This window comes from Pseudopipra pipra, chromosome 21 (assembly GCF_036250125.1).
Source record: "Pseudopipra pipra isolate bDixPip1 chromosome 21, bDixPip1.hap1, whole genome shotgun sequence".
Lineage (NCBI taxonomy): Eukaryota > Metazoa > Chordata > Aves > Passeriformes > Pipridae > Pseudopipra > Pseudopipra pipra.
The window spans coordinates 6,744,831-6,772,688 of NC_087569.1; the positions used below are offsets into that span (position 1 = coordinate 6,744,831).

The 27,858-nt window shown below is 51.8% G+C and overlaps 1 protein-coding gene across 2 annotated transcripts in view; it reads right to left on the minus strand.

The window, feature by feature from the left end:
• SMG6 (SMG6 nonsense mediated mRNA decay factor) overlaps nt 1–27,858 on the minus strand; it is a 107,985-nt gene that overhangs the window by 67,345 nt on the left and 12,782 nt on the right. For both annotated transcript variants that reach the window (XM_064677369.1, XM_064677368.1), the window contains exons 9-10: nt 15,649–15,710; nt 11,664–11,809 (exon numbers count right to left, since the gene is read on the minus strand). In XM_064677369.1, the coding sequence (XP_064533439.1) occupies nt 11,664–11,809; nt 15,649–15,710 (208 nt within the window). The remainder of the gene's footprint in view (nt 1–11,663; nt 11,810–15,648; nt 15,711–27,858) is intronic.

The following is a 27,858-nucleotide window of genomic DNA, read 5'->3' on the forward strand; positions in this document are numbered from 1 at the left end:
GGCCCTCAGACCGTTCCTGCTCTGTGTTGGCCACGCTCAAGCTACTCTAACCAAGTCTATAAATACCAAAGCAATTGGGTCCATATAGCGCGGTCACAGCCCGCTTCCAAAACCACCGCTCCAGCTCCAGGCACAGCCCTGGGTTTGCTGCCCTGCGAGCAAAGGGGGAACCAAAAGGGGTTCAAAACATACATTTTGTCACAGGCTTCAGTGCCCCGGCCATCAGGAGGCTGCCAGGGCCGGGGCTGGATCTCTGTTGCTCTGCCAGGCTTCAAAGAGCCAGGCTGGGGGTGGGCAAAGCTCGGCGCGCGCCTGCAGAGCTCCAGGCCTGTGGTTCCACGGGGTGTAGTAACCCTGGGCTGTAGCACACATGTCGAGGGATGAGGGGAAAAAAATAAACAGACAGACAAAAGAATGAGGATGCTCTGCCAATTCCAATTGTGCAGCTTTTATTTTAAATGCTTATCAAGCTGAGAAAGAGCAGAGTTCTTGGAAAACAAGGTTTCCTTTCTTCCCATGCCAGTGTCAAACACCCTCAAGGACGGGTACAGCACAGGCGCTCGCTGCTGGCCGCCCTCTCTGCAGCCGCCACCCCGTCCCACCCGCCTCAGGAAGGGCTTGCAACTAATACCCCTGGTGTTTCTGGTAAAAAGATCTCTGTGATTTTTATATATATGTATATATACATATATATAATATTTTTTTTATTAATCTCCAATCTGGCTGGGTTCAAATTATGGCCAATTACCCACCAACACTTCTCGCTAATAAAATAAATTTTTACGGGCCCTAATTACTGCTTTCGCTGAACCGCTCTACAGGAAGCCGGGAGGCTGCGGCTCTCCAGACGGCAGCAAGAACAGTAAAAGCTACAAGCGAAGGCACCCGCGAGTAAACGGCGAGTGACTCAGAGGAGACGGAGCCGGAGGGGCGGGCGGAGGGGGAGCGCTCGCCTGGCTGGAGCGTGAGACACGGCGGTCCACGGAGCGCTGCGTGTGCCATGCGCACGGCCGGCCGTCAGGCCCCCCGTCAGTCGCAGCACCCACTACCTGTGACGCAAGGCTGTTCCTGGGGACAGGAGTGACGGCCGCGGCGCTGCGCCGGGGGATGGTCTGCGGACGCGAGCCGGCGAGAAAATTATATCTGGAAACGGCTCTGCATCAATCACACGTGACAAGAGAGAGGCAGAGTCGCCTCCCATCGCGGCTTCGGGGGAGCAGCCTCGGAGAGGGGGTCCCCCCCCCCCCGCGCTGGCAGAGGGGAGGCGGCTTCTCAGCCCAGCTCCCACCTTTGGTTCTCTGCGTTCCAAACACAGCTAAGGGAAGGAGACGGAAATAGCAGAAAAGTAGAAAATTCCTCTGAAAACGCAAAGTATCCAGCCTGCTCCCAACTGCGCACACACATGCTCCTGCCTGCCAGCACAGCGCAGCCCCAAAGGGCTCCCCGAGCATGAAAAATGACCAGGAACCCACTGGGTGACTGCAGCCCACAGCCCAGCTCACCCTTAACCCCACTGCTCTGCACGGAGCAGGGAGAGCAGAGCTGCTGCTCTCCATCAGGGAACACCCTCCGTGGCAGGAACCCACCAGCTCATGTGAGCTGGGGCTGCTGGAGCCCTTCAGAGCGGGGCTGCCACGCAGGTATCCCAGCTCAGCTGGGGAAACGCGGCTCTGCAAGATTGATTAATTTTTTTTTTTTCCTTTCTTAAGCAGGATTACACTAATTTCCAAGGCCTAATGGAGTCCAGCTGTGATGAGGAGGCAACGGCGCAGTAGTACAAAGACCTTTACACATTGGTGCAAACTTGTACAACGTTCAGCACACACACACACAAACACACACACAAAGCCCTATAAAAAGGATGCACTGCAGCAGGGTATTTTTAGTCTTGACAATACAGCCCTAAAAATACGACTTTGCTAATACATCACTACAGAAATATTCCCAGTGTCCATTCAGGAACGGTTTAAAACATTTATTTTTGTTTCCTTTTGCAATGGTCAGAGAGGAGGGAGAAAATAGAAACTCATTGATAAGAGGAAACGAGAGAGACATGAAAAATTGAAAACTACCTAAAAGCTCATGGAGAGGTTTATTTTATTAGTTCTTAATAAATATCTTGCAGATTTCCTCAGGAAATACACCAGATCACATGTAAAATAGTTTGGTACTGATGTCAACTGTGTCAGCATATGAAATCTATTAGGGTGAAGCCACAGCAGGGTGATCAGCGTGCTGAAAAACTGCACGGCACTGAGGCGAGGGGGGGCGGGGGGAATCTCACGGCCCTTCCAAATTCTTCGAGAGGTAAAAAAGTCAGCCAAGACGCAGAGAGAGAGAAAAAAAGATCCCACATCCTGCTTTGCGCTGCCAGCAATGTGAAGTGCCCAGAGATTAATTCTATGTCTGGCCTGGAAATGTGACTTTAAAGCATTGGAGGGAGCGGGGAGGAGGAGGAGGAGGAGGAGGAGGAGGAGGAGGAGGAGAGAGGAACGAGAAGGCCAGGCGAACCGGGACTGGCACCATGCCACCGACCCCCCTCCCATCCTTCCCAAGCCGTGTTTCAATGTAGACAGCAGTAAACCCCAACAGACGGCAGCTCCCGGGGCTGCCAGGGCCTCGCACCAGCTGGGGCGCGTCTCCCGCTCCCCGTGCAGATGGGCCCTGGAGCATCACTTCCGCTGCGCCTGCTTTTTAAAGCCACACGAGCCCATGTGGCCGCGTTTCGCCGCTCCCCGCCACGGCCCCGCGCACGGTTGGGGCCCCCTGGGCGGGACGAGCCCTGATCCCAGCACCAGGCATGAGGGTTGTCAGCCCTTGGCTCCTCGGGCCCCGTGCTGAAGGGTTTATGCTGTTCCCAAACCCTCCTTTGGCAGCCGCCGCCTCCTTCTCCATCCCTGTGCCATTACCCGGAGAGCAGGCTCTGCTTACGCAAGACGCCCCTGCTCCGCTCCTGGGGCCGACAGAGAAGCACTGGGAGTTCACCCAGGCAGGGTCAGGGGACACACACATGCTCCTGGGAGGGAGGGGAGAAGGGGGAATGGAGAAACTCCACAGCCAAAGCCATCTCCACAGGGCATCTCCCATCCCATGACGATATGCTCCTGTCTGCCTCTCATCCCATCCCGCAGGCTGGAGGACCTGAGACCCTCAGGGACAGACAAATCACTCGTGCCCTCTGACTGTGACCTACGAGCCACCCCTACAGCCACGTTAAACCACAGCTATCACAAGCCACATCAACCAGCATTAAAAGTGACCCTTCTATTAGAGAAGGACCATGTACCTTCAGGGCTGTCCACCCAGCCAGGGTTAAACTGTCCTGGTCTATGAAGCTGGACTGAGCATCACATAGCCAGGGTGACTCCTGAAGGTCACACCAACCAAGTCCTCACCTTCCTCCTGACCATCACTGAGCACAGGCAGAGCCAGTGCTGTGCTGCCAAGAACCTGCTGCACAGCACACGCAGCCTGGGGCAGAAACCTCAATCAGGGAAAATAAAAGATCTTCACACATAAAAGGTGTGTGGGGTCACCTCCTCACTGCAGATGCACTTGAAAGTAGAAACACAATCTTGGCTATGCTGCCATTCCTGATCTCAGCATTAAGGCAAGAGATCTCAACAAGATGCCAAGGGTACTTGCTCTCAGCTGAAGCCCCCCCAGCACCAGGCACATGATTCACTGAGGGGCTACAGCCTGAGAGAAGATGGAGGCAGGATGGAGCTGGCAGAGGATGAGCCCACTGGGCAGGCCTCAGGAGAAAGCTCCCTCACCGAGCTGGCAGGCTGCACTCAAACCTGCACAGGGCACGGGGCGGGCAGCCCTCCCTGCCTACACCTGGCAGGTTATAAAACAGCCCCGCAAGCTCAATCAGGAGTTTTACAACTTCACAAAGCACCATAATTAGCCTAATTATACAGTGTTCTCTCAGAGAATTAAACAGAAATACAGTAATTGACTCGGTGCTGCTCAGAAGCACGAGGAAATCAAAGGTGCAAGGCACATTAAAGAATCAGAAACATCTCTTCAAAAGCAAGAGGATTTCCTGTCATGCTGCAAACATCTAAAGCTTCACCAAAGCTGCTGCACCTGGTGTACCCCATTCTGACTCCCTAGCACCCCTCTTTCTCCACCACCAGCGCAGGGGTGATGCAGAACCCTGGGACAGCTGCCTCAGGCACCTCCTTTCTCATTTTACAGCAGGACAGATGGACACAGAGTGCCAATGCTCCATTTCCTGCCTTTCATTCTACACAGCAACGCTGCTTCTTCATTGAAATAGTGGGCTGGATTTAGCTGGCCATGCCTTGGTGGCACCACAGCAAAGTCCCTTCAGCCTGACCTTGCCTGTCACCGGCTCTGTCCTGACTTGCTGCTCGGGCTGCCGAAGCTTGGCTCTAAAGCAGACTCAAGCTTTGTGATTACAAATCATTTCCCCTCTATTTGTTGCCCTGAAATGAGATCTCGGTATCACCCTGCATTTGGTGGAACAGCTTCACAGACAGATGTAAGGATGTGCTTGTGTGACAGGCAGACTGGGCAGAAGCCCCCAGCCAGCTCATCCTGCACTTGGGCTGGAGGGCAGGACTGGAGACTATGACACACTAGCAACACTCGGTTTTGCTGGAAACCTTTCCCTTCCCTGCCACAAAGCCCTGCTCAATCTTTTGCCTCCCAAGCCAACGTCTAGATTTCAGAAACCTGAACTGCCAGTGGAAATTCCCTGCAGCGCGCTGATTATTACATCTCCTGCTGGCACTTGTGGCAAGGGGAAAAAAAGTCACATGGCTTTCTGGACACACGTTTCACTAAGGAGTCTTGCATCAGAGGGCAGAAGCCAGCAGCCAGGAAAATAACTCCAATTACGGTAAATAAATCCCCAAATATGTGACAATCTGCCTTTTAAACAGGAAACAGAGGGGAATAAGCAAAGGAAGACTTTGGTCTAAACATTGCTGCCACCAGCCTCAAGAGCCCAAGAGGGAGACTCTGAAGACACGTCTGGGCCAGAATTATTTTACCTGAACTTTGCTGATGTGTCTCAAGTCCGAGACAGCTTCCTTCCCTGAAGGGAAAGGCGCCGACAGTTCCCAGCAACTGTGCCAACCTCCAACATTCCCAATGCCTCAAAGGAGAAACCCTGGAGGGTCAGCTGCCACCTCCGGACACGTACATGTCCCTCAGGAGGCTCAGCACAGGAAGTTGTGTGGCTCCTGAGATAAGCAATGCAGGTATCGCTCCCCACACCACCTCAACCCTTCCTGCTGCTCACACATCCAAGGTCTGGGCTGTGTCTGGACACAGCTGGTAGCAGACATCACTTGACAACAGGTTAAGTGAAAAAGCCCTTTGCCCAGGCAGTGACATCTCAGAACCTGATAGCTCCAGAGAATCTCTGCAACACAGGCAGCACAGAGAAGGATGGACACCACCACCAGCCAGCCCTGCTCTGGGTTTCCTCTCCTGATTACAACTCAAACACAAAGCAAATATAAGCAGCAATGTGAAGGGAGAGGAAGGATGAATTAAACATCCAGTTCCTCAAAACTTAAGGCCTTAGGAAGTGTTATGGCTTAACACCACCTCACTGACAGCACCGCCCAGTCTCACAGGGAAAGTCACACAGTGACTGCCAAGTGCAGCTGGAGACCTGAGTACAGACACCTCAGCCCACACTTGTATGATGACTGAAGCCCCAGCACCCGGAGAAAGCCAGTTACCAAACTGCTCAACTCCAGCCTCCCTGCAGCGAGTGGGCTGTGTTTGCACTGCAAACCAAGTCCCCTGGGCAGCTGGAGGGACCTCAGGTTCTGCTCTCAACAGAGCACAGGGTTGCAGATGCTCAGCATCCCCACAACACAGCCCTGCAACGCGACATCTTCACTGATCTCCCCATTGTGCCCAAAGCTGCCACGGCCCACAGCACTGCCTGCTCCAAGGTGCCAGCTGGACTTTGCTGAAGCACATATTTACCATGCAAAAAGGGGAATTAAGAGAAAAGGACTTGGTTCTGCTCCCCATACCAAGAAAGATCAAGGTGCTGCTGCTATGAACAGCCTGAGGTTTAAGAAGCTTTCCTTTGTGCCTAATTTTAAAGCTCCACCAAACCAAGGCAGCAACCCACAGCACTGCTTTATTTTTAAACTCAGGCAGATGCACTGGACTCTCTTGAGTTCGACTCCCGACACCTTTTGTCAGCTCCAACATGCAAGATGTGGTTACAGCTTCATGAAAAGACACCAAGATGAAGCTGCTGCAGGTGATCAGTTGATGCTTCCTCTGAGCCCTTTCTGACGCTGCAGTGAACTCTTTGAGCGAAGCGGAGTCCAAGCGGCAGACACAAGACTGTGGCAATGGTCAGAGCTGAGGTTCTGCTGAGGGCAGAGACCATCAGCCCCTGCACCATCTCCGGGGATATTTTAAGGGTTCATGCTGTAGCTCTCAAGCCTGAGCAGCTGTAGTCAGCAAAGCGAAACCTGCTCTGTCCAGCACAGGGCTGTGAGCAGCAGCAGGATGGCAGCGGAGAAGGCTGCTGGTTACCACAGCACAGCCTGATCTCAGGGGGTCTTCAGGATCCTCTCCAGCCAGGCTGGGTGCTGAGCGTACATGGAAAAGGGGAAGTCCTGTACCTGCTTAGACACTGCAGATCCTTCGTTATGTCTATCAAGACTTGGGCAAGATCAGCACCTCGAGCTGGTGTCGATGTTCAAGGAGCAAGCAGGGCCACATGTATTAGGAAACCCTTGCAAAGTGTATGCAAGTCAGCATACACTTGCTGTGTGACAGCAGCTCTCTGAGCCAGGCAAAGTACCTCCAACCTGGCAGCCTAGTATTGACCTACTGGACACTGCCCTGAGGACACCAGTGTGGCAGTGCAGAGGGGACAGGCACTGCTGTGAATCTGCTGCAGGGAGTGGGATGTGAAATCTCCCTTTCTGCATGAGCCTTTATGGTTTCCCAGCCAACGCTACCTTGCACAGAGAACCCGACCATGTTCCACTCGAGAAGACACACCCAGAGGGCTGCGAAGCAAAGCCCAGCCTGCCCCTGTGACACTGGCTGCCCCCTGGAGCCCTCACATCCCACATGAGCACAGTCCCACTACTAGAGTGCAAGCAGTGGGTTTTCCTCCTCATCCACTGGGCTCGGTAGAGCAGATGCCCTATACACTGGTCACCCTGCCCAAACCATCACTTTCCTCTGCTCGAAACACAAGACACTTTCCCAATCCTCAGCTAAAGCCGCGCACTTGGTCAGACCCTCCCTGTGCCTCTCTCTGTGCCCTGACTCTGCTCAGCCCCAGGGGGATGCAACTTCATTCCCTACATGTGCTGAGGATGCACATATGGCAGCCCCCTCCCCTCTCTACTTCCACCTAAGCCCGACCTCCTAACAACCTCCACACGGCGCAATGCGACCGGCCTGAGAGTGCCAGAAGGCATCCAGGTGCTGCAGCCTGATGCTTCACACCCACAGCCAGGCAAATTTGCTGGGATTTCCGGGAAGTGTCTCTAGGGTGCCCCGTGCTGCTGCACCCCCACTTTGGTGAGCGCTTGTTTGGAATGCGGGGCCGTCGGGGGGGGGGGGGGGGGGGGGGGGGGAAAGGGGAAGTTATTCTGGTGGTGGCCTATGAATAACATCCAGTGATTTATAGGAAGTATAATCCAATAATACAGTAAAATAAAACAGTGTGTCTGAGATGGGTTTGATTCCAGGAATTATAAAACAAATTATTAAAGAGAGAGAGAAAGAAAAAAGCCTCAGAGAGGCCAGATCGGAGTAAATTGGGCACAGATGGGCTGGGAGGGGGTTTCTCTCCCTCCACTCACCGAGATGCCCCTGCCGCAAGCACGGCTTCAATTAGTCTTTTCAGAAACCAGAGTTTTATTTCCCCAAATTACAGAATTAAAAAAAAATTAAAATTCTTGGAGTGCTTGTGGTTGGGATAAAGGGATCCAAGCTTCCCTGTGAGTTGGTTGTGCAGATGGCTACCAAACTGTTAAACGGGCCACCCCACAATGCTCCCGCCCCAGCCACAGCCTGAGATAGCCCAAGACATTGGTGGTTACCTAGGTCCTGTTGTGGAAAGCTCCAGCAACTGCAAGTCTCAGCTATGTAGAGTGGCTGTCTCTCTCTGCCTCCCTCCCCTGGGTGGGCACTCCTTGCCTCGTGGGTTTGAGGTCTACAAGAAGCTTTTTCACACCTTGAGCACTCCTGACAGGAGACAGAAGGGTCAGTGAGACCCTCACTGGCTGCACGGCGTGTTCCTGCCCCGCTGGACAATGCAGGAACACTCCGTTTGATGCCGAACAGCAGGGGAAGCACTTCATGTGGGAATTCTTTGGCTTCCTCTCTCAGAGAAAACAACAGATCCAATTCATCTCCCAGGGTCTTCCCAGTGCTGCCCGGCTGCACAGGCAGCTGAGACCAGCTCCAGCGTGCCTGGTGCTGTCCCTGGGGATAAGCTGAGCTGCCTGCACCAGCCCAGGCCACAGGGCTCTGCCTGTGTTCACCTGAGCCCTGGCTGGGCAACCACTTCAGGGTTCAGGTAGCCACAGCAGTGACCTGCGTGGGAGGAGGATGTGAAATGCCACGTGCTACTCACAGCTGGCTGGCTCTGAAACCAGTTCAAACACCTCAGTGCACCTTAAAAAAAGTCATCCTGTCAGAAGAGCACATGGTGACCTTGCACAGGTTGATTTATGAAAGAGTGTCAGTGGCTGGAAGCAGAGGTACAAAGGACATGCCACAACTGCCATACGGGGGTCGCACACCAGGATAGGGGCACCCCTGAGGGACCACAGCCAACCCACACCACAGTAAAAGAAAATAAGTAAAAAGCAAAGAGCAGCAGATACAAACCATCACACACAAGTCCCAACCTCCTGTGCTGCCTGTTGCCTCACTAAAGGAATTGAGGCAGACCTGGCACAATCCACACCAAAAATGGGAGAAACTGAGGCTGAGATGGGTCAGGATTATGTTTTGTGTAAGTTTGAGGAAGAGGGAGGACAGGTGCTTATTAAAGCATTTCATTGCTCAGGTTTCCTTTTCCTTAATACCTGAATCTGTGCTTCAAAGTTTGTATTCAGGGGCTTAAAATTTTGCAGAAATTCCCCACATTGCAACTGTTTTGCCCGTGACACTGTGACACAACTGCCAGCACCACTGGATCCCAGCACCAGGGTTTCATTAGACACCAGACACAGGGAAACAAGCACATTTACAAGTTTCTCAGGAGTAACTGGGGCTCCAGAGACCTGAAAATACATGACAGGGGAGGGAGGGAGCAGCTATCCCTGAAGAGAACACCCCCTGACAGCAGGGAAGAGAGGCTCTTGGACCTCCCTCCCGGTCCCAGAGAGAACCCATGGATCTCTTCCTGCTACCAGAGCTCACAGCTGAAGGTCAGGCCTGTGCGATGGGAAGGACACAGACACGCTCTGATCCCAGATTTGCATGAGGATTTCAGTAGGAGGAGATCTCTGGAGGCTGTTTGGTCCAACAGCAAAGTTAGATCCAGCGCTACAGAGCAGACACAGCCAAGCTCTGACTACGGCCAGCTCCCCAGTAACACTTCCTGGCAATCTGGGATGCAGGCAGGGTGGGACTGCTCCCTGTGCCCTGCCAGCCTCCCACAGGCTCACAGGGGCGGCTCAGCCCCCTCGCTCCTGCTGCTGCCCATGCTGCTGCAGCGCAGGGAGGTGACTCATGTGCTGGGAAATGGAAACCCGCACCTTCCCGACAGCGGCCCTGCCACATGCTCCAGCCAGGCCTCTGCCCACAGCAGCCCACATGCTGGGGAAGGAGCCAGCACCCCTGCTCCGTGCTGGGCATTCACTAATCTTCCAGCAAACATCCCTGCTTGCCTTCTAAACTCCCGACCCTTTGCTGTTTTGCTTTTTATTTCCATCTGCACCCAGCTCTTCCCAGGAATGCAGCATGGGCACTAAGCTCAACTTGTGCTGTCCCAGCACTTGGTATACGAGCACTCAGAGACCACCAGGGCATTCGCACTGACAACAGGATTTGCTTTGCCAACAATATTCCCAGCAATATTTCAGGGGCAACAGAGCAAGAAGTCCTCAGGGAAACCCCTGAGGGCACTTGGCCTCAGATGGCAGCCATGGTGCCATCCGACCTGCAGGCATTCCACAAACACTGCCACCTGCTCCACACACAGCCTGCAGTCCCCAGCAGGAACAGGTTTGCTTTATCCAGAGATCCAAAAGTTGGGAGCAGCTGGCAGCTACCCACACAGGAGGGAGAAAACTCAGAGAACACCTATTTTTTGTGAGAAAAAAAGTGCTCCCTTTTTCACTCACACACATCCACAACTTGGGTATGGATGGAAGAGCACAGTCCAGTGGCCTGAGAGTTGGGATCACTTCCAGCTCTGCCACAGGGGTTTGCCATCCAGGCCAGACAAATCTCTTCCTCTCCTCACCACCCACTCCTGTCTGCAGCACAGACACCACTGTTAATTCACCTACCAGGGGTATTATTAATATCACTAATATAATAATTACCGTCATGCAGAGGCATTTGCTTATAATCATAAAGCACTTTGCAGTTCAAAGATAAACACGCCGTCGCTGGCTGGCATCTGGCAGGCGGGAGGGCACGGCTGCCTCACCAGCAGGACTGACAGCTCCCCTGGAGCTTCCCCCAGGAGAGGAGGGTGCCTGCAAGGCAGGCACGGCACATGGGAGCCGCTTCCCAGCCCTCCGGCTGGTGCTGGTTCACTCCATCAGCTGACCCTGGCCACTAACCACCAGTCTGACAAGTGGCCAACTGGTTCACGAGGGAGAAATCTTCCAGCAGCAGCTCTCTGGGGCTCAGCCTGATCACCCACACGGTGGCTTTAGCTGAAATCCATCAGCTGGAGGCCTTCATCTTTGGGATTTAAATCCCAAGCCATCGGCATGTGAAATGGCACTTCCTCCCACCCAGGGAGCACAGCCCCATCCCTGCTCCCAAACAGCTCAGGCAGACCTGGGTACCTGCTGCTGTGTGTCATTGGGGACACAGGAAAAAACACATTCCCTGGAAGCATCATTTTAAACTCAGTGGAAGAGGCTTGGGTTTGGTGGCATCTCTGCTGACCAACAGATTAAACCTGTCAATGGTAGAGTCCACGAACAGGCTTCTAGGTGGATGGAGGAGGTGAGAGGAGGAGGATGAGTAACACTAGATCTTGCTTTGTTCTCAAGCTGCTTTAACATGGGGCACAAGCTCCAGCCTGGCCTTTCAGAGAGCAGCATCACATCCCCCAGCACTTGCACAGACACAAGGAGTCACAGACAATACCATTCTCCCAACAGTCAAGGCCTTTGAGACCCTCCCAGCCCTTCTGGTGCCAGCAGAGACACTGAGCAGGGCCCACGTTAAATGCTGGGAGTAAAGCAGTGTCTTCCTTCTGTCCTGATGACTCAGGCTCCAGGGAGATGTGATGCCTCCTCACTCCTCAGACACCTCAGCCAGCTCTACGGAAGCACAGCCAAGGTCCCTTTGTGTTGACACCCGCAGGCATCCAACCACCGCTCCGCCTTCCCATCTGTCCCCAGCTGGTGTGTCCCCCCACCCTTCTCCACATGAGCAGCTCAGCCACGGAGAGTGGCTGATCCCCACCCCAGTTCCCCTAAAGCAGCACGTGGTACCTTTGGGCTGGGAGTTGTACACTGCAAACATGTTGATTGCCACAAGCTGGAGCATGCGGGTGCTTCCGATGGGAGGGGGGCTGTGCTGCAGCAGGACCTGGAACTCCCTCAGGACCTCCTCGGCCACCGCAGGGAAAGTCTCCATCCTGCAGACAGAGAGAGAGGCTGTAGAGTGCAGGCTGTGCCCCGGGATGCAGGGCAGGAAGTCGACATGGCTCACCCCATGTCACATCTCCTGGGGAAGGTCACATCTCCTGGGGAAGGGGGAAGGTGCTGTCTCCTGTCCAGGAGCCACAGGGAATGAAGGTGCAGGCTGCAACGGAGGCAGCTGAAGCCTTCCTTAGAGATGGCAGTGAGGGATTGCTCTGTGACCGACAGGCAGCATTCCTTTGGCAGGAAAACACGGCCTTTATGAGTCATTTCTGACCAACCATTTTTTTCTACTGACTTCTACCAATCTGGGAGGGGTGCCAAGGGGCCAGCAGCTCACTTGGACCGGGAGCAACCCATGGGACTCCCAAGAAACCCAGGCTGCAGCAGAATGCACACACTGGTGCCACATTGCGGATGTGGCAATTCCAGTGCATTGAATGTTGGCCAGAGCGTGCTTCCTCCAGAGTGGTGCCGGTCCCTGGGCTCCTCGCTGCAGGATCGGATCCCGTGGCACCGAGCCCCTTTCCCCCCCAAGGCTACACACTTCCCAGCACTCTGACTGAGCCCCTAAACTTCATCACTTCGAGCCCCACAGGACAGGGACTCGCCGACTCGTGTAGCTGCTGACAACGTCAAAGCTGGAGCGGGTCCCCGCAGCGCACAGCGCTGCCGTCGCGCGTCAGGACACAGCAGCCCGCGGCTGCGGTGCCACGGCTGGGGATGGGGTGTGCTTTCAACACCATTCACAGGCACCCACGGAAATCTGACACGTTTATCCTACTCTTCATCACTAAGGAAATTAGCTGAAGTCACTTTATCAGAGCTGCTGGACCCTCAGCAACCTCCCAGCTGAAGTGGGGTCAAAAACTGAACTCATCGCAGAGAGCACAGTCAATTCCCAAAAATGAGAGAGATGTGGTTGCCCACAACAGCCCTCCCAGAGAGTCCTCACCTGGTATCCCATGAAGACAACGAAGAAACTGCCCAAAACCTTGGGAACTATTGAGGGGGGGAAGGTCCTTCTGTCCCACTGCCTCTTCTGCTACATTTGCTGCTTTAATTCTTGTTTCTACACTAGAAAAAGCCACAGCCGGACCCTGCAGACTGAGTATCTTCCAGCAAGTGTCCCCTCCAATTACCAGTGACATTGTTGGGTGTCCACATGGGAGCAAGGGAGCCAAAACCCAGATGCCTCACCCTCTGTGGAGCCAGGACAGGCGACCTCAGGGGCCTCCATAGCAATTTCCCCTGTCATCCCCCAAGAGATTCAGATCTTGTGATATCAGCATGCTACGGGCTGGATTAACGAGCCACTTCTGGTAACCCACATGGGCAATTCTGCTGGGCTTCCCCAACGGACTTTCAAGACAGTGATAGCTCTAGTTTTAAGGACAGAAATGGTTTTCTTCTTAGCCATATTTCAGGGGTGCCTTTCAACACTTGGGTCTGCCTAGCAGCAGGGTACCCTCTCCCCCAGCACTGTTTGCTGGAGCAATTCAAAGTCACTGTTACCTTCCCAAAAACACGGGTTGTAACAAACAGGCCCCTTGTACTTTGTAGCTGTGCAGAACAGAGTAGCTCCGTTGACACAAAAGCACTGCTCTTCCTGCAAGAGGCAACTTCCCTAGATTTGAGGCACAGCCAGGGAATTAGAGCAAACTGATTGCTTCTAAAGACTTCCTAGTTTTGAGAAATCTCAGACCACTTCCAGTGTATCCAGCAACATCCTCCTAGGGCAGACAGGACTCTGGGGATGGAGGAGCCCTTTGCAGGATGGGTTGTTAGTGAGGAGATGAAGATTATTGCCATGGAATAACAACAAGAAGGAGCGAGGGCTTCCTCAGCCCCACCAGCTGTGCTTTGATACCACAGCACATCTGGAACGGCGTGCAGTAACCCCACTGAGCTCAGAACCAGCAGGTCAGGAGCCGAGCGGAAGCTTTTAATAAATTGCTTACCTGTGGTTTTAGGAGCAAGAGTCCAATTAGGGCAACATCATCTTTTCCATATTTTTTACAGATAAATCACCAAGGATCCTGCCCAAAGAGAACTTGCCTATTCCTCACCTTTCACCTATTTTAAGCGCGGAAGCTGTTTAGCAGAGCTGGACGATTTTCTCTTCCTGTGTCATGGTATTACTTTCTAGTTCCCTTCTAAGTACTTCAGGGGATATTCTACCATTAAACATACTTGGGTTTTCTAAATGACTGTCCTGGGAAGCAACTGCCTCAAACGCTGCATCTTAATTACAAAAAAGTCTCAGGAGCCAAATGTGCAACTGATCTCTGCAACATCCCCATTAATCCCCTGCTGGCATCTGTTCAACCAGAGCTTGGCCACAAGCACAGCCCCACAGCACCGGGGACCAGCCGCCCCCCGGATGCTTGGCCCTCCAGCGCAGACACGCTGCACTTCCCAAACCTTTTGTGGGCCCTTGCAGCTCTCCTCCTCTTTTCCTGCAGGCAGGAGGACATCCAGCTCTGCCTCCTCACCGCAGGCCAGGCTCCTGCCCGGGAGCAGATAATCAGTGCCTTGTGACTCAGGGAGAGATCAAGAGCACAGGCAGAGAGCCGATGGCTCTCCCCCTCACCCTGACACTCTTCAACAAATCGGCCAGCACAGCTCCTGCTTCCCGTTGTTTACGAAGGGCCCAAAGTGAAGCATGTGACCCTCCTGAGTGGTCATCCCAGAAAGCGCTGGGTGGAGGAAGCACCAAAGTGTCAGGCTGCGTGCACTGCCCTGCACTGCTGTGCCTCCCCACTCCAGGAGGGAAAGGGGACAGAGAACTGTACATCTGAGTCAAAAAACCCCAATAGTAGGGACAAGATGGCACTTTGAATCCACACTACCTTTACCTACGTGGCCTGGAAAATGTCTCAGTCCCATAACTTGTAGCCAACAGTTCTACAAGAGACTGAAGGAGCCAACAGAGCTCATGAAACTCCAGTTGCTTCCAAGGCACTGGCAGGCTCAAGCAGAGACCACCACTGCCAGGGACTGCCTGGATTCAGGCAAGGTCTCTTCTCAACAGTTGCTCCCACACAGCCCCATCCCGACAGTGAGGGCCAGTCTGGACCCAGAGCAGAGACAGTTCCATGGGAAGCCCATCGGCTGTGAGGCTGAGCTCTGCCCTCTGGGTCATAAGGATGTCCCCCAGGCTGGGATCACAGCCCAGGCTGGGATCAGGCTTGCTTTGCTTCAAGGGTAGCTGCTCAATTACTTGAAACCAGTTTCTGACAGCCATTGCCAAGGGCACTTTGTACAAACCAGTTCCCACAGCCAAGGCAGCTCTCAGCTACGAGGCTTTCACCGAAATGGCAGCAAGGAGATGAAGGGCAAGGCTTGTCTTGACAAGCTCCAGACGGCAGCTTTCAGCCACCACATGGATTTGCCTCGATGGCTTTGTGCTCCTTGCAGGCAACAGTCACCAAGAGCCCCACAGAGCCACCTCTCTGCTCTTTAAGGGTGGGGGGAGTAGAAGAGAGGAGGGCAAACTCAGAAATTAAAGGGGAGGGAGCATGGTTAGATGATGGGAGAGAGAGAAAACAGCATCTAGTCGCTCCTGTGTGTGTATCAACTATCTGAGCTCAGCCTCTGCCAGAGGGTCCCAGTGCATGGGCAGGAACAGGCTTTGAGGTGGGGGGAAGGAAAAGCCCAAGCTATAAGCAGTGTGGATCAGAGGGCGGGTAAGGAGAATAAAAACCAGGAGGCTAGGCCTGCAAGAATTCACACCCTGTGCCCTCAGCTCCAAACACAGCTTAGTTGCTAACAATATTAAATTCCAAAAAGACTTGTAATGTAGGAAAATAAAATAAACATCCTGCACACTTACCCAATCCTGGTAAACAGCTTCCCATGGGCATGGAGAAAACTGAGGATGAACCTTTTGTTCAGCTGCATGGGAAAAAAAAAAAAAAAAAGGAAAAAAATAGAGAGAGGAGAAAACAATTAAACTCTCTCCTATTTCCTGTGAATTAAGAATGTCCCCAGTGACAGAAGAACCTGGCCTGGATGCTGGGGGTGGCACTGGAGATGGGAACCAAATGGACATGCCCAAACTCTTACAAACATCATGCACAGAGGCAGAGGCAAGTGCCAAACAGCTGGAGCTGGAGCTGGAGCCGGGAGAGGCGGTGGAGACACAGCACCCTCTGCCGGGTCCTGAGGTCCTGTGCAGGGGCTGCTGTGCCCCGGGCACCCCAACCCCGATACTCGCACCTTGGGCACCCCAACCAGATACCTGCATCCAGAGCACCCACACCTCGGGCACCCTAACCCCAATACCTGCACCCTGCACACCCCAACCCCAGTACCTGCACCCTGGGCACCCCAACCCCAACATCTGCACCCCAGACACCCCAATCTGACACCCACACCCTGGGCAAAGGTCTCCTCCTCCGTGTCTCACCAGCTCAGAGCATGGCACAGCCTAAGGGGTTCTGCAGAAGGAGTCCCCAAAGGCAGCCTTTCCCACTAGCATTCCTATCGATGGAAAAAACAACCCCACAACCACCAGCAGCAGCCTGTTCCGTGCTCCCGACTGCGTCAGAGGCAGAGCAGCAGCTGGACAAGGCAGAGAGGGAGCGGGATGTCCTCCCCAGTGCTTTTCTGCAGAGAAGCCAGCATGGTGAGCTCAGCAGCAACGCTCAAAGCACTTGTTTGTGCCCTGCCAGGAGCAGCTCTCAGAAGCAAGGGAAGACTGGGGTGATGTTGCACCCTGTCATTTAACTCCAGCTTTAGGCAATTGCAGAGGTGGAGTTCAGATGTACCAGCAAAGCCTCTGAGAGCCTGCAGCAGCAGTGCTGCTACTGAACTGCCAGAGAACAGCTATTGAACTGCCCAGAGAAGCTGTGGATGCCCCGTTCCTGGAAGAGTTCAAGATCAGGTTGGATAGGGCTCTGAACAATCTGGTCTAGTGGAAGGTGTGCCTGCCCATGGCAGGGGGGTGGTTGGAACTAGATGGTCTTTAAGGTCCCTTCCTACCCAAACCATTCCATGATTCTATGAACATGGAGCTAAGGGGACACGGGGGAGCTGGCTGCAGCACACAGCATGAAGGCAGTTTCCTGCCCTGCTTCGGTCCACTAACTCCAAAACCTGACTTGAATAATTACTTACTACTGCTCAGGGTTTTCCCAGTCCTTATCTAAACGGCTCTGAGGAAGGCTGTGGGTGGGTAAGCACTCACTCTGCCTGGCCCTGGAGGTGGCCGTGTCACACCAGGAGTGGACTGGCCTCGTTTTTACCTCCCCCAGAGCAGGAGGTTTTCCTCTCTCCCGTGCGCCTGCACAGCCTCAGCGCGGTGAGAAAAGCCAGGTTCCCAGCTCCGCGCGGAGAGACGCTCACCAGGAGCGGCCCAGAGCACCACCACGCTGCTCCCATTTGCACAAGGCTTTTATAGCTTCAACTCCTCCACTTCCATTCACAGGGGGAATCAGAGGCACAGGGAGAGGATGAGATTACCTGGCAGGGCCATGGCAATGCCCAGCCAAGAGCTGGGCACACGCCAGAGGATGCAAGACAGGCACTGGGCGGTGCCTCCTAAACTCCCTGCCAGGTCTGGCTGCATGGGACAGTTGTCACAGGCAGTCCCAGCTCTGGTGCTAGCTCCTGTTCCCATTTTCTGAGCCCCTGGGCTCATGCCATGACTGATGCCAGCTGCTCTGCAAGGTGGGATTGCTCGGTGAGGTGTAATTAACCCGGCTGCGTTCCTGGAGGACCCATGCAGGAGAATGATGCCCGGCTGCAGAGTCGCTCCTGGGCCATGTGCGAGTTTAAACATAAAACCTGTCTCATAAAACAAGCCAGACCAATTAAACTGGCCCCTGCAGCAAGGGGTTCTTGCTTACTCACTATTTTACTGCTGCCCTAAAGAGCCCTTTTCACTAGAACTCAACTTTATTTGCCACCATTTTATTGACTCTGCAGATGGAACCCAGAAGAGACTGGGGAATACTAGGACAGCACAGCAAAGCCCTTATTCACTTTGCCAGTGAAGTTGGGATATAGCTGATTCTTCAGCTTAGGACACCATGACAATTGAGAGCTTAAAACTTTTAACAGGTACTTCAGGTATTTTTTTTTCAGTCAAAAGCTTGTGGAGGCAGAAAGATTGCAGCCCCTCTGGCTACAATCACACACCCTGACACAGATGCAGCCTAAGGAATCTGAGCCCCCAGCTAAGTGCAAAAGCCTTCGTGGGGCAGTGGACAATGCTCTGCCCCACAGCAAGCCCCTGTGCAAGAGCTGGAGGAGAGGGTCCATGCTCTGTGCTCCTTGATGGGGAATATGGAAAAGAGAAGGAACTTGTGGCCTGACCCATCTCTACGGAAAGCAACACTCATGGGCAGGCTGCACGTGGGGGAAAGAAGAAATTGGGGCAGAAGTTTTCCTCTAATGCCCACATTCACCCACAGCCCTGGGAGTGCTCACACTGCAATTCTCCACACTGCTTTCCGTCAGCAGGGGAGAACCAAAACTCCCCACCTTGAATGGAAAGTGACACCCAGCAGGGACATGCCCGGAGTGTTTCCACAGATGCCCAGCTCCAGGAGGGTTTACCAGGACATTGGCTTCACCCCTGTCTTAGAGCAAGTTTCACACTCAGCCTTTTCATTTCCAATCCCAAGGACTAATCAGTCGCACTCCACCCGAACCAGTACAGTGCTGGGACACAGATATGTGCATACAGATAACTGCTTTTTTTAAGGAGATGTGATACCTGCCTCTGGGAATGAAGCATGTTTCATACCTCTTGCCAACTTAATCACAAACCCAGCAAGCCCAGGCAGAGCCCTGTGTGCCCCAGCACTGTGGCATCTCAAGCAGGCACCTCATGCTTCTTTCATCACTTTTTCTCTCACAGCCTCAAGGTTTTGATGAGCTCATCACTCAACTTTGGACCTTTCATCTCCGAGTTCACGCTAAGGCCACGGGCTGCTTTGACTGGGCTTTTCTCTGAATGACTGTTTCTCTACTGACTCACCTGTCCCTCAGCCTCCGGGTACCCTTCCAGCTGCTTCCATCAAATTCTGCTTCTCACGGGGGTGAGAGAGAAACAGTGAGAGGGAAACAGTGACCTCCACCGAGTGGGCCCGGCTTCGGGGCACAGAGGAGGAAGTTCTGTCACCTGCTGCTCTGCATTCACATAGCAGAGAGGAACACTTCCCAAAAGCACTGCCAGCACACTCACTACCCTCACAGTGCTACCGTGAAACCTGCAACAACTTAGTACCTTCTTATTACGCTCACTTTGCAGCCCAAAAGCAATCCCCTTCAAAGATTTCCCAAAAATAGTCCTCGTGCTAATGTCAGGACGACAGACTAGGACTCCCTGCACAATTATATTGCTGCTCTTTGTGGGCAACTTTGCTCCTTGGGACAGGGAACCAAATATGGATGGTTCCAGCCGCTCACTTGGGAAGAACCCACCAAGAAAGGGCTTATACACCAACAAAACTATGTCAAAAAATGGATTTTGGCCCTTCCAGCTGAAAAGTGGGCATCACCGATACGGAACTTATGAGCATATAGTGAAGGCATTAGTTATAAAAACAAACCAGCTGTCAAGAAGAAGAAGGGGTCCCTGCACACAGTAGTGCCTGAAGCTGAAAACAGCTGTTTCGGCTGTCATGAGTCAGCATGTGCAGACAGACTAAATCCACCTGGGAAGAGGCAACCTCACCAGAGGAAGCAGCCCAGTGCTGCTTGGGGAGCATTCACACACCTCACTGCCAACCCAACTGGATTTGTTACCATGGAAGAAATCAACAGTGACTAACAACTTCTCAAGGAGCAGCTAAAAGAGCAGAGATAGCAACAGGCCTGAACAGCCAGCTCAAATCACCGTGAGGCCACGGGGAGTACGGCCTGACAGCACAGAACCGCGGCACTCAGACGTCTTCGGGAAAGGTCTGTCATGTCTTGAGCCAGGAAAGAAGAAAGCAAGACTCAAACCTCCTCAGGAGACTGTGCACTGACCTAAAAAAGGGTTGAAAATGGTGTCTCCCATCCTAGAAGAGCAACCCTGGAAATGCCACTGGAGAGCACAGGAACCAGAGTGCCATGATCTGGGCTGGGAAGCAGAGCTGCTGCGTTTCAACCCAGTGTGGACCCGTTTGGCTCTGGGCGAGGAGTGCACAGAGCTTTGGCACCTGAGCATCAGCCCCAGCTGTGAAGGAGGCACCAAATAAGGGAAAGATTCTGGAGGAGCGACTCCTGGGGAAAAAGCGTTTCAAGTTAAAAATTGTTACTTCAGGTTTGGAAGTAAATTTCAGGATCTGGTCTTTATCAAGCGAGGCAAACTTTCTTCAACATCAGCAAAGCATCTGTGGAGCAGAAAGTGGTGTCAGAGTCAAAATAGGCTGCAAAAGACAAGTCCATTAATCAAGAGACCAGATGCAAAATTGCCTGTAACAAATGCGCTGTCTCCACCGGAGTGGAAGGGACTGGAGCACAGCGGGATGTTCTCCTGAGTCTAGGGGTCTCCTCAGTGACAAGGGGTTGGGATACAGACCACAGAGCCACACAGCTCTGCTCCAAAACACGTACCACACTCATCTCAAATATTTTCAGGGTTTCTTGGGCAGCCAGGCTTTTCCAGGCACAGCTTCCTTGCTGAGAAGTGTGTGAAACAACATCCAGGCACCCAAAACGTGCCATATTCTCACTCCCAGCTCAAGGGTTAGAGATACCACATTAATTATTAAGATTAGTCCTCTCTTTCCACAGGCAGTTCCTTCAGAGCTTCACACCACCCAGTCTAAGAGCAGCAGTGAACCCACTACCTGCCCTGGACACGGCTGTACAAACATGAGCCTTTATCCCACACCATCCCAAATTGGCAAGGCACAGCTCTGGTTGCTGTTTTCCACAGCTGTGTCACACTGAAATAATACCAAATGCTGATACAGAGCTTCCTGAAAAGCCCAGGATGCTGCAGTGGGCTCAACTGGCAGGATACCAGGAGGAGGTTATACTGCTACAGGTGTAATCCCAACAAAGTGCTGCTGGAAAGTGTTTTGTGCAAATGGCTACCTACACAAAGGAGACCAGACAAAAGGGCTATTAAGATTGTCTGGCATTTTTGCAGTGTTTACAAGGTACCCATAGAGCTGTGGGCAAATTCCAGCTGGGCTAATTACCATAATCACTCCTCTTCATATACCACCTGCAACCACAAATGGATACAGAGCTTGCCTTGGCTTCTTCTTGCCACGTGTTTAGTGCAGGTTTCTGTTCAGCAGTCACAATGTCCTGCCTTGAAACGGATTAATCTCTTCAGCAGTAGAAGCAATTCCAGTGAAAATCCTGCTGCTTAACATCAGACATCGCACAAACGTAAAATCCAATTTGCTATGACATGGAAGAAAGAGGGAAGCCTGATGTATCATGGCCTTGAGGCACAAAAAAATTAATTTACAGGTAAAGAGACCCTGAGACACGTCCTCATCTTTCGCAGTGAAGCAGCTCCAGCTCCAGGATACATCTCGTGGCTATGAGAGTTACAAGCCAGCAACTCCATAAGAGAAAAAGAGGCATTTAAGAAGCCCCTTGGCAAAACCAGTGAGTTTTTGAGCTCTTCCTTCATCACTGCAGGGAGCAGGTGAGAGGAAAAACGTTAAGGAAGAAAATAGTCTACTTTAGTAACATAAAGATCAAGCTGTGGTAAGTTCACTGGCTCCAAAACAAGTATCTGACCTATTAATAAATTCAACATTATTTATAACGAATTTACTACCAGAACTTTCAATTCAATGAAAGCAGGTCAAATAGAATATTTATATGTCTGTTACTTCCTTTTCAACCAAACTCGTATCTAAATTTGGTTTCCATGAATTAGTAATGCACAACATTCTTGAAAAAATATTACCATTAAACTGAATGAAAGCTGATTAAGCAACCTCTTAAACAGCAGTCTTCAGGGACCCCCACTGAACTGGATGGAAAGAGGATGGTAGAGACTCACTAGCAACATCTTTCATCAACGAACAGAAAGGAAATTCTGCTGTCAAACTGCCCGTGACAGGCAAAGGGAGCAGCAAGTAATGATGGCTACAGAGCATTCACGCAGGGTTATTATAATCGCTTCAAAATCTGGGGGTTTCCAGCATCAAGTGTCATGTTATGCATCTGGCATCGCATCTAAAATTAAGTCTCCAGGAGATCGTGCCCGAGGCAGCTTCTCCAGATAGGCTCTGGGGACTACAATGGCTAAATTCCCAATGCAGTGTCCAGTAAAAAGGATTAAACACATCCCTTGGATGTACAAGCAGAGCTGGCACTGGGCAGCACATTCGCATCTAAATATGGCACCATCCGGGCTGACACTGAAATACTGCACCCAGTTCCAGTGCCCTTATTTTTAAAAGGATGCTGAAAAATTGGAAAGGGTCCAGAAAACCAGCCATAAAAGTGATTCAAAGGCTATAAATGATGCCTTGCAGTGAAAAATTTAAACGGGCTCAATCTGTTTAGTGTTATCAAAATAAGACTCAGAGGCGATTGGATTGCAGGGTGCAAAGTGTCTCTGTGGTACTTAAGGGCTCTTTACACTCACAGGACAGAAAAGCACAGGAATAAACTGGAAACATTCATTCTGTAAATAAGGTGAAAGTGTTTCAGAACCAGTCCAATTATTACTGGAACAAACACCCCAGGAAAAGGGTGGATTCTCAAGACTGGATGTCTTTCTGGAAGTACTGCTTTAGCCAAACACGAGTTATTTGGCTTCATATAGGAGTAGCAGGGTGAAATTTAAGGACCTGTGATATACAGGAGATCAGACTAGATGATCTAATGGTCCCTGCTGACCATAAACTCTATGAACCTATGCAAACACGCCAGAGAGACCTCAGCTGAGATATCAAGTTAACTTTTGACACAAAACTTTTCACAAATTGGCTCCGGTGCTGCAGGTCGTTTAGGATACAAGCTCAGCTCTTCAAGGCTGCATCTGGTTAAGCACTGAAAGCGAGCTGACCCAAGCAGAGCCTTCTGTGTCCAGCAGGTAAGAGGGAGGCCACATGTGCACTGAAGCAGCCCCAACCAGCAAAAGCAGCTTATACTCAAACACTCACTGTTTGCCAAAAGTAAAAAGCATTCCCCTTCCTGCGACAGCAAATTGACACTAAGAAAATGTGTGATGAATTCTGGTCACAAGAGATCAGCTGTTAATGCAGCTCAGGGTGTTGTCAGCCTTCTTCACTAACCTGGTGTTGATTATTTGTGGGGTTAAAGCACAAAGGAGGGAGATAACATGAGAAATTAGGGAGGGTGAAGACTGAAGAGACTGAACCCTGAAAGGCTTAGAATGGAGTCAGGCCAACAGAGAAGACATTTGGACAACAGGCTGAGCAGAGACAGAGCCTTCCAGAAGGATGACAGCATTACCGCACGCAACCTTCACACTCCTGCTCTCCCAGCCACGCTCACCGGCAGGGATAACGGGACAATGGGAGCCACTCCCAGCCAGCCTTATGCCTCAGGCTTCCTCAACCTGGAAGTAGTTGTCCGCTCTGCTGCATTCCCAGGGCACTTCCAGAGCCTTCACTTCTACCTGGGCAGTAGCACACAGGGCACGAAGGCATCTCCCTCTCCACTTTGAATTATGCAGCAGTGAAATCTGATGGGGAGGAAGAGTAGAGCCAAGGGCAGAGGAAATGACACAGACTCCAGCAGGTTCCACTCCCTGATCCTCCGGAAGGAAGTTTCTTTCCTAGTACCCACCTCCACAGTGGATACGAAGCCTGTCTGGAAATGGCTCATTCAACACTGAAGAGAAACAAACATTCCCCATGGCAGAATTAAGAGGTTTGGCTGTGGAATACGAGGTGCCAATCTCAAAAAGTCTACAGCAGAGAGCAGGAAAAGCTGGCCTGGGCCAACTTCAGACAAAGATCAAGGTTAGACTAACAAAAAAAAGAACAACTCAAGAGAAATCAGTGTCTACAGCCTTTACCTTGCTCTGGGAAATCTCCCAGCCCTGCTATTAAGACATTTTACTTCCTTTACCAGTACTGCCCATTCTGGCAGCATTCTTGTCTCAAGTGCAAACTCTCCCTTCCAACACACTCTGCAGCGCCTGGATCATCAAACCCACTGCCCCGAGGAAGGACTCGTGTGCAGCAGCAGGAGGGGGTTTGGTTACACACAAATCCCTGGCTGATCAGCACCAGCAGGAGAGGAAATGAGGAAAGAGTGACTGACAGGGAAAGGCGGTTTCTGGATGGTTGTACTTGGTTTTAGAGTATGAGAAGCTTGTTGGAACTTGAAGTCTTGCTACCCTCACCACAGCCTCTCTGAGCAGAGGGATAGAGCAGAGCCACTCACACAGGCACAGTTCATTGATGTCCTTCTAGTGTTCCCACCTCTGATCCACCACAATATTTCCACACATATTAGCACCAGATGCCTGTTGCCAGAAGGGGAACATGCCAGTGTCTCTCCCGTTCAGGCAACATTAGTCCCTGACTTGTTCTTCACAGTTAAATAAAACCACCAACGTGGTCTAAAAAGAAAAGGGGGGAAAAAAATCAACATCAACTTCTGGAAACTCTTACCAATAGCTCAGCCTTCACTTTCTGGGTAGTGACAAAAGGTCAAGTTGTGCTGTAAAGCATCATGTGGGTTCTACATGACATGAGTGCACAGGCTGAACTGGGGACCAGGCTCCATGAGCTCTGCCAAGCTGTGGGAGCTGTGGTGGAGCAGCACTGAGCATCCACGGAAGATCACGAGCCCAGGCCAAGTGGAACTGCATTTCTGTTTGGATTGCTAACACAGGAACTGCAGCTGAGAAGGTTTTTATCAGCAATTTAAAGCAAAAAACAGTTTATAAAAAAAAAAAAATTAAGTGCAAGCAGGGATGGTGCACAACTGGCAGGCAAAAAAAGCCAGTGCTGAGCTGCATGGCTGAGTGTCACGTCTCAAACCCAGCGAGGCCAGGAGTGTGGTTTTGGTGTTTAACCAGTTTCAACTGCAGCCTGGCACTCTTTTACTTCCTCCCCAGAGAAGTCTTCTCACTGCTGGGGGAAAGAAACCAACCTCACCACGCGAAACAAAACGGCTAGAGTAAAAATAAAGCCTCAAGGTGGTTTGGTGACCGAGGTCATACTAGTAGGTGGAGGGGTTGCAGGCAGGGGAAAGCACTCAGAAGTACTCATGCTGCCAACCAAGAAAAGGAGGCAGGGCAGAGAATTAATGCGAGTCCAGCAGTAAAGAGGCTGGGAAGTCTCTTTCACAAGCCACCAGCTCCCCCATGCTCAAAAAAGTTTGTAAACTGTTTCCTAAATACAAATGAAAAAAAAAAACAAACAGACCCAGTCCTGACCTCCACGAATGAGTAACCAAACCTAACTGTTTCCTGCAACCTCGTGGTGGGGAGGAAAATGAGGGCAGGACAGAGGGAACTCCACGTTTCTCCCTCTCAAGTCCCGCTTTGGGCACAAAGATCAAGGATGCAACAGCTCTTGCTGTTGTCTCATGTGGGTATTGGACAAAGGACAGAAACACAGAAGGGCAGCCCTTAGCTGACTGCTAGTCCCTGGCATTGCCACCACAAAGAGCTTCTCTGCTTGTTTTGTGCCACAGGGGAGGCTCATCAGGGGCTGGCAGCACTGCAGAGGTGTGGATCAAACACAGCTACAAGCAGGCTGGAAGGGAAGCACAGCCATCCCCTGACAGCAAGGACAGACCATAATGCAACAGACCACAGAGGAGATCACTCACATCAAATACTAGAGAGCATCTAACCATAGAGGGGACAAACTTCCTGACTTAACACAAGCCACCCTCCTGTGACAAGGCGCCAACGGCAGCCTGACCCAAGGCCTTGCTCTAAGACCTTGTATGTATCCCACTGCCCTATGTGGTGACAAAAAAACAAGGGGACACTCCTTTGTGTGTCTCCTCCCTTTGGGGACACACCTACACCACCGCTCTGGTGGGGCTCGGATGTTTAACCGATGTGAGAACGGCTTCAGCAGGCAGCACACAGGGCATGGCCAGGCATGGGCTAGTGGTTCCCATTCCCTCTACTCTCTGCATAGGCACATGGTTTTGGGTTGAAAATCCCCTGGAAACGTGCAAGAGTTGGCACAGGACATCAAGTGCAGCCTGCAGGGTACTTTTTTGGAGAGTCGTGCCCCAGCAGTGGGGAGAAGGCAGCACACCCCCACTTTCACTCTGCCCAGCTAAACCACAGGCCCAGCTGCCTGGGCTCATTTTCCAGATCAGAGGCTCCTAAAAAAAGGATCATTCCAAGGACTCTGCCCACCTGACACCATGGAAGTAGCAAACGAGGGAGCTCTGCACTCCATCCAGCAAAGATTATTCATAAGAGCCTGTACAGAAAAGATCAATCTTTCACACTCCTGAGGAAAACCACCCAGCCATGCTGGTTGTGAGGAGATATGCTCCCACCAGCCTGGCAGGGACACACCAAAAATAATGAGTTCCCCAAGCAGCCTCTTATCCCTGCATCTACATGGAAGAACAACCATCATTAGAGCAATACATCATTTCCACTTTTGCCTGTCACTTACCTCTAGTCATGTGTAATGGAAAAGAGCTACCAGGTGAGGGAAGAGCTGAGAGTAGAGGGAGCAGCTCTCAGAAACAGGGGTGTCTCTGGGGTATATTTGCATGAGCAAAGCTGGGCCATGCTCAGAGACACCTAGTTCACACCACAACAGCCTTTTAAAAAGCCAGACACTCCCAGGGAGCAGAGGCAGAGACACCAAGGCAACCCCAACTCTGAACACAGGTTACTACTGCTCCCATGTGTGACTGGTCCAAGCAAAGGACAGGCTGACGGAGCAGAATGGCCAAGAAACCCCAAAAACTGCTACCAGACTAAAGTGAGGTTTTATCCCACTGCACTCACTCCAGAGGCAAAGCCCAAGAAACAGCTCCACCAGATGAAAAATTGCACGTACTGAAACCAGGTAGGACAAGGAGCTGGCTCAGTCACCCAAGTGGCTGCTGCCCAAGAGGAACAAGTACACAGAGTAGGAACAACCAACATCACCAAGGGAAAAAGGATGTGAAACACGCAGGAACTGAACAGTACAGTGACCCTTTTCACTAAGGACAAATGTCCTCTGCTGAGTAAGCAAAGTCCCGAGGACTTGCCAGTGCTCCTGGATGCACTGGCATTCCCAAAATTGCCTTCTCCAGTCTTGAACTGTGACTGGGCTACAAAAGTATAAGTGGATGCAGAACCAAGAAATACAGAAGGTGAGAGATGTCTCACCTCGTAAAGAAACAAATCACAGGAAGTTGTGAAGATAGCCCCAACCATTGCTGGACACATTTCCAGTTAGCTGAATCCTGTCTTAGAGGGAAGAAAGCAGGACAACTCTCAAAACTTCCACTGCTTTGAGAAGATAGTGCCCACATCCAGCTGCACACAGCCATTTCTCTGTGTGCTTGGCAATCACCTGATTTTCTAGGACTTGGGAGATGGAAGGAGATGAAGGGGTCCACAAGAGACCAGCACTACTCATCTGAAAGAAAATACAAACAAGCATCCAGAGATACACACTGCCCACAGCTCCAACATCACCACTGTCTCCTGGTACCCGCACCCACTACCAGCACAGAGGGACACCTGAATGTGTAACAAGCTTCCAAGACAAACACAGCAGGAAGCAAAGAAGAAATACAAAAGTAAGAAACTATATTCAGGCTATTGAGAGAACTTTAACCTCTTTTTGTTGTGTTTTCGGGTTGGGTTTTCTTTGGTAGACCTCCTGGTGGTATTTACTGCTCACTTGTGGAAACCCTGGTGCACTGCCCACACTCCCTGCTGCTGAAAAGGAAGGCTGTGTTAAAGGAATGGAAGTTAAAACCTGCTCTGAACTCCAGAGTTAATGATTCCGCCCCAATTTCTCTGCTACTGCAAAAGGGCTGTTGCTCCCAGCAACCAGGCAAATGCAACACCTCTGTGCCTGACCAGGAGGCTGGAGGAAAATGGGAATGTTCCTGCAGCTGACACACAGGGCTGTGACAGCAGATGCGACTCAAGTCTTTGTTTTCCCGA